General features: G+C 49.6%; 1 protein-coding gene across 1 annotated transcript; it reads left to right on the forward strand.

Moving 5' to 3' along the window:
* The first annotated feature begins 305 nt into the window (after positions 1 to 305).
* LOC123440955 (vacuolar protein sorting-associated protein 55 homolog) lies at positions 306 to 750 on the forward strand. The gene is made up of 3 exons (XM_045117494.1): positions 306 to 442; positions 531 to 570; positions 647 to 750. The coding sequence occupies exons 1-3, from the start codon at positions 347 to 349 to the stop codon at positions 733 to 735; spliced, it is 225 nt and encodes a 74-aa protein (XP_044973429.1). The 5' UTR covers positions 306 to 346; the 3' UTR covers positions 736 to 750.
* Positions 751 to 6,401: the final 5,651 nt, after the last annotated feature.

The raw sequence follows: 6,401 nt of genomic DNA on the forward strand, positions 1-6,401 counted from the left end.
CATCAAGCATTACATTTGAATCTAGGGGCTTTGGTACAAGGATATTAGTGGTTGCATCAGGGGAGAATGCGTTTTCATCAGACCCTGATATTAGTCCGAGGCACAATGAAAATATAGATTGTGACACTGTGTATTTAGACAGGTTTAGAGCATCCTTAATAGTATCCAGAAGATAGTTTATTTATGTGCACTCAGTAACAAGTCAAATGATTGTGATTCAGTCATGCGGAGCCGTCGGTTGTTCATGATCACACTGTTTTTTTAACTCAACTATGCCCGCAATGTTTTTGATTGTCCGCCTTTTACTCGTTCCAGTACCTTTATCTGAAGAACATCAAAGGGAACGATGGCACTGTCACGCACTATGAGGACATGTTTGCATAGTGGAAGACTTGCCGCCCTGGCAATATTAGTCTCTGCAGGAATTGTATTGCAGATTTTGGTAAGCTTGGACATTTAACATCTCAGCGCCAGTTTTTTTAATCCTTTTCTCAATGTTGCCTAAATCTCTGCAACTCTGTCTTCTTCAGGCATGTGCTCTTTATAACAACTGGTGGCCAATGTTAACAGGTTAGAGGCACTTCCAAACATTTATCTGATAATTTTAAACAAGTATCATGCAAATGATGCATGACATTTTTTGCAGTTCTGATGTACCTCATACTACCCATGCCGCTCATATTTTTCCTGGGCTCAGATTCTCCATCGATCATGTTCAATGAGAATGATGGATAAGCTGAAGATCAAGGGGAGCATCAGCACCGCGCAGAAGTTCACGCCACACATCTTTCCCAAGCCCTCCAAGTTGTAGAAGGCCGGATTGCCATGCCTTGCCTTGCCCTGGTGATCGGTTAATAAACATGATGGGGGAGGACTACTGCGAGTGGGATTGTACAATGAGATTCGGCACATAGGTGTTCACATGCTTCATGCTATTAAATATCTGCTGGATAACTCAGTCCATATGTTTCTAGGACGAACTGGAAAATATTCTTCAAAACCGACTGAGCAGTCATCATTATCATAATGGTGTTTCTTTGGTCGATATACACAATTGCTTCATGTTTTTTGCAGAGATTAAATAAGTAAAGTTTTGATGATCGCCTTCTGGTAAGCATATGACCAACCTGTATGGAGTTTCACTCCATTTGAATGAAAGTGCATATGTTTGCATCTCTACTAGCACTGCGATGGCGGTGCGGGGCTGAAGTAGATGCCGACGGAGGGTGAGCGCGGGACTTTACAAATACAAAATTCATGATTCAAATATCGACAATCTAACCCGGTGCAACGCACGGGCACTTTTACTAGTATATATATACACGAACAACCGACTCATAGACTACGTAAAACTTGATTTGGAGTCCAAACCGGACTGCTGGCAACTCCTATCTAACTAGGACACGTCTAACACTAGGACACGGCTAACACGTAGCTGATATCTTCTACTATCGATGCACACACCATGTACAAGTCCAAACCGAACTCAACATGCATGCATACTGCCAAGACACCTCCTAGGCGAACTAAACAATTGAACTGAAAACTAACTAATCTATTACTAAACAAGATTATCACTAACAAACATGCGTACCTTTGAAAGGGGCAGGGCACCCCCACAATGCTTCCCACACAGCACGGGTGCCGTCCGGTGCCCTGCTCGTGGCACAGGCCGACGTGCGATTCCTGTCCTCAAGGGCGAGGCGGTAAGCGCTTCGTGCAGTGAACACGTCCTTGGTGTCCGGTGCCCATGCAAGGACATCATCGAGACCACGTTTGGAAGGCTTGATCTTCATGATAATGACGACGTCCACAGGGAGGAAGTGGCGCTGCAAAAGCTCCATGTTCCATCTTCCAGCCGCAAGCGGCATGTGCGGATGTGCCCCTTGGTGACACCGGGTCTGTATGAAAAAGCCCGGCGTGGTAGCCAGGTGTCTCTCCATATACGAATATTTCTCCCGTTGCCGACGCACTCAATCAAACCTTTCTTCAATGGATGTAGCTAGGTCTCATTCGACTGAGATTTAATAAAGTCTCAATCAAGTGACACAACATGCCATAGAGAAAAAAAAAGTAATTTTTGCATGGATCTTAATGTAAGATCTCACAGATATAACATCGACTAAGACTTCGTTAAGTATCAGTCGACTGAGACATAGCAAGACTGTTCTGTAGTAGTTCGAGGCTATGATGGATAGCATATCATGTTGGTGCAATAAGCCGCGGCTGAGCGGAGGCGTGTGCGTGCCGGTTTGTTGCGTCGGGGATGCGTCGTGTGTGCGTGCACCGGGAGCGTGACAGGGCTTGGCCTGGGTGTGCTAGGGCGTGTGTGTGCGTCTTACGGGGTGCGTGCTTGTGTTGGTTAGCAGCCGCGATGGACGCGCAGGGGTGACCGCGTCCGAGTGCTGGACTCGGTCGTGCGGGCGATGATGTCCGTTATGCTACTGCACAAAAGACCTTTCAGTTGCGCCAGAAATGGACACGTTGACGACACCAGGAATCCTTCTGCGTTGGTGTTCCTTCGAAGCGGAGAGGGTGATGTAGCACAGCAGAGGTAAGTATTTCCCTCAGTTTGAGAACCAAGGTATCGATCCGGCGGAGGAGTATCACAGGAGCCTGCACAAACACAAAGAACCTGCTCCCAACGCTGTGAAGGGGTTGTCAATCCCTTATAGATTGTTCGCCAAGTGAGAACTGAAATCAACAAAGTAACAAAGCAAAGTAAAAGCGGAGGTGTAAACGATAGATGTAAATAGACCCGGGGGCCGTAGTGTTTACTAGTGACTTCTCTCATGAAAGCAAGTAGACGGTGGGTGAACAAATTACTGTCGAGCAATTGATAGAACTGCGCAAAGTCGTGACGATATCTATGACAATGATTATATCTATAGGCATCACGTCCAAAACAAGTAGACCAATACTTTCTGCATCTACTACTATTACTCCACACGTCGACCGTTATCCAGCATGCATCTAGTGTATTAAGTCCATAAGAACAGAGTAACGCCTTAAGCAAGATGACATGATGTAGAGAGATAATCTCAAACCAATGATAAAACCCCCATATTTTTACCCTTGATGGCAACTGCTTGATGTGTGCCTTGCTCCCCCTACTGTCACTAGGAAAGGTAACCACATGGCAGAACCCAAAACCAAGCACTTCTCCCATTGCAAGAATCATATATCTAGTTGGCCAAACAAAACCCAAGACTCGGAGAGACTTACAAGGATATCAAATCATGCATATAAGAAATCAGCAAAGACTCAAATATATATCATAGATAATCTGATCACAGGTCCACAATTCATCGGATCTCGACAAACACACCGCCAAAGAAGATTACATCGGATAGATCTCCATGAAGATCATGGAGAACTTTGTATTGAAGATCCAAGAGAGAGAAGAAGCCATCTAGCTACTAACTACGGACTCGTAGGTGTGAAGTGAACTACTCACGAGTCATTGCAGGGGCGATGATGATGATGAAGAAACCCTCCAACTCCAAAATCCCCTCCGGCAGGGCGCCGGGAAGGGTCTCCAGATGAGATCTCGCGGAAACGGAAGCTTGCAGCGGCGGAAAAGTATTTTCGAGGCACCCCCTATTTTTTGCGGAATATTTGGGAATTTATAGGCCAAAGACCTAGGTCAGGGGGCGGCCAGGGAGGCTACAAGCCTGCCCACCGCCGCCTCCCCCTGGTGGCGGAGTGGGGGCTTGTGGGCTCCCTGAAGCCCACCTGGCTTGGCCCAAAAGCCCCGTGGACTTCTTTCGTTCGGGAAAAAATCATTTTGGGATTTTTCTTTCGTTTGGACTCCGTTCCAAAATCAGATCTGAAAAGAGTCAAAAACACGAAAAAACAAGAACTGACATTTGGCACTGAATTAATAAGTTAGTCTCAAAAAAAATATAAAAAGATACATAAAACATACAAAGAAGGCAAGATAAGAGCGTGAAATCATCAAAAATTATAGATACGTTTGAGACGTATCACACGTGTGCGTGCGCGCAAGCTGGGGAGCGTGGGCGTGGGGATTGTGGAGGGCTCGCGCCGCGTCTGTGCACGCGTATAAGAGCTCCCGACCCCTTTTGTGTATCGGGATGAGGCTGCCGAGTTCCTGCTCATAGAAATACAGAAAATCGCAGTTTGCGCGGCGGAGGTGTTTGTGCGCCTGAATCTTTTGTGTGACCCTCCTTCACCTTTCCCACCTTGTCTTTGGTGATCGTCGGTGTGTGGCGGTTCCATTTTTCTCCCAACACTTGGTAGGAGAGCCTCGAGGGAAGGTGAGCACCGGCGGCGATGCCGATGGTCTTGTATGGCGGCGGCGGTGCGTCTAGGGCGCTGGCGATCCCGCCGCTGACGCCGATGGGGTACACGTCCTGGGCGATCAAGGTGGAGGCCATCCTTGATGCCCAGGGGCTGTGAGGCGTGGTGGCGCCGGCGGCAGGAGCATCGATGGACGCAGGAAGTGCAAGACGGCGCAGGCCATGCTTCTGATGGCACTGGGGGAGGACCTGCTGATGCAGGTGGCGCTGAAGCTCACCGCGAGGGAGGTATGAGACTCCCTCAAGGTGTGTTTCATTGGCGCCGATAGGGTGAAGGCCGCGCGGCTGGCGATGCTGAACGACGAATTTGATCGCATGCGAATGGACGACGGCGACGAGCTCGATGCGTACGCCGGCAGGGTCTACAGGATGGCGGCGAAGTATGCGATGCTCGGGGCGACGTTGGATGACGCATCGATGGTGAAGAAGGTGCTCGGCACTGTGCGAGACCTGCTGTATGCCGCGGTCGCCGGCATCGAGCAGTTCTGCGACGTTGAGGTGATGGCCTTCGATGAGGCGCTTGGGCGGCTGAAAGCTTTCGAGGGGCAGACACGTCGGCGTGGTCAGGGCAGTGGGAGATCGGACGAGCAGCTGATGATGAGGGACGTGCAGTGGCAGGCTCGGCAGCAACAACACGACGCGGCTTCGACGACGACGATGGCAATAGCACGACGTCGAGCGGCAAAGGGAAGCGGCGCGGCATGTGCTACAACTGTGGTGTGCACGGCCATTTCTGTCGGGACTGCCGGAATCCGAAGAAAGCGGATGCAGCGGAGCAGGCGCTGCTGGTGGACGCCGGCGACGAGTTCGGTGGTCCGGGGCTCCTCTGAGCCGGCTCACGGGGTGATTGTTGGTGCAATAAGCCACGGCTGAGCGGAGGCGTGTGCGCGCTGGTCTGTTGGGTCGGGGTGCGCCGTGTGTGCGTGCACCTGGAGCGTGATAGGGCTCGTCCTGGGTGTGCTAGGGTGTGTGTGTGCGTCTTAGGGGGTGCGTTCGTGCGTGTGTCGGTTAGCAGTCGCGATCGGTGCGGAGGGGTGACCGCGTCCAAGTGTTGGGCTCGGTCGTGCGGGCGTGTGCGTGTGTGCCGGACGCGCGAGCTGGGGAGCATGGGACATGGGATCGTGGAGGGCTCGTGGCGCGTCTGTGCGCGCGTATAAAAGCTCCCGACCCCTCCTGTGTATTGTGGTGAGGCTGTCGAGTTCATGCTCAGAGAAATACAGAAAAGCGCCGTCCGCGCGACGAAGGTGTTTGTGCGTCTGAATTTTTTATATGATCCTCCTCCATCTCTTTCACCTTGTCTTAAATGATCGCTGGAGTGCGACGGTTCCATTTTTTTCCTAACATACCATGTTGGTCCCGTGTTTCCTGAAAACACAGTATCTTCCAACGCACCATGAGATTAATATCTTGCTTTGAGTGATAAGTCGCCTAGCTTGACTGGCTTACAAGCTTGATTAAAAAGACGGAAAATATCTAAACCCCATGCCACCTCTGCACTTCGGTGGATGGATTCCAATGGGCTCTGGTTGCAGTGTATGGGGCTGCTCAACAGGAGCTTAAATCTGAATTTCTGGCTGATCTAGTTCGGATATGTGATGAGAAATTGCCGCTGTTGATTGGTGGTGATTTCAATATCATTAGGAGAGCTGACGAAAAGAACAATGACAATTTTGATGGCAGATGGCCTTTTATGTTTAACTCTATTATTGAGAGCCTCGATCTTAGGGAGATTGAGCTCTCAGGTAGAAAATTTACTTGGGCCAACTCCCTTCAAAACCAGACTTTCGAAAAACTAGACAGGGTTCTTACTAGCACTGAATGGGAACAGAAATTCCCCCTAGTAACGGTGCGAGCGCTTCAGAGAGCAATTTCGGACCACACACCTTTGCTGCTGGACTCTGGTAGTGCTATACATATGGGCAACAAATTAGGTTTCTCCTTTGAGCTAAGCTGGTTTACTAGGGAGGGGTTTTTAGATTTGGTTGCCCGGGAATGGAATCAAGAGTTGGGTGGGACATCCAACATTGATAGATGGCAAAACAAAATTAGACATCTTAGACAATACCTTCGTGGTTGGGC

Source organism: Hordeum vulgare, chromosome 3H (genome assembly GCF_904849725.1).
Source record: "Hordeum vulgare subsp. vulgare chromosome 3H, MorexV3_pseudomolecules_assembly, whole genome shotgun sequence".
NCBI classification, from domain to species: Eukaryota; Viridiplantae; Streptophyta; class Magnoliopsida; order Poales; family Poaceae; genus Hordeum; species Hordeum vulgare.

Excerpts from the sequence above, each read along its gene's own strand:
- LOC123440955 (XM_045117494.1), top strand. The coding sequence starts at position 347 with ATGGCACTGTCACGCACTATGAGGACATGTTTGCATAGTGGAAGACTT. Across the intron at positions 443-530 it reads GAATTGTATTGCAGATTTTG|GCATGTGCTCTTTATAACAA; the intron begins GTAAGCTTGGAC and ends TGTCTTCTTCAG. Across the intron at positions 571-646 it reads CTGGTGGCCAATGTTAACAG|TTCTGATGTACCTCATACTA; the intron begins GTTAGAGGCACT and ends CATTTTTTGCAG.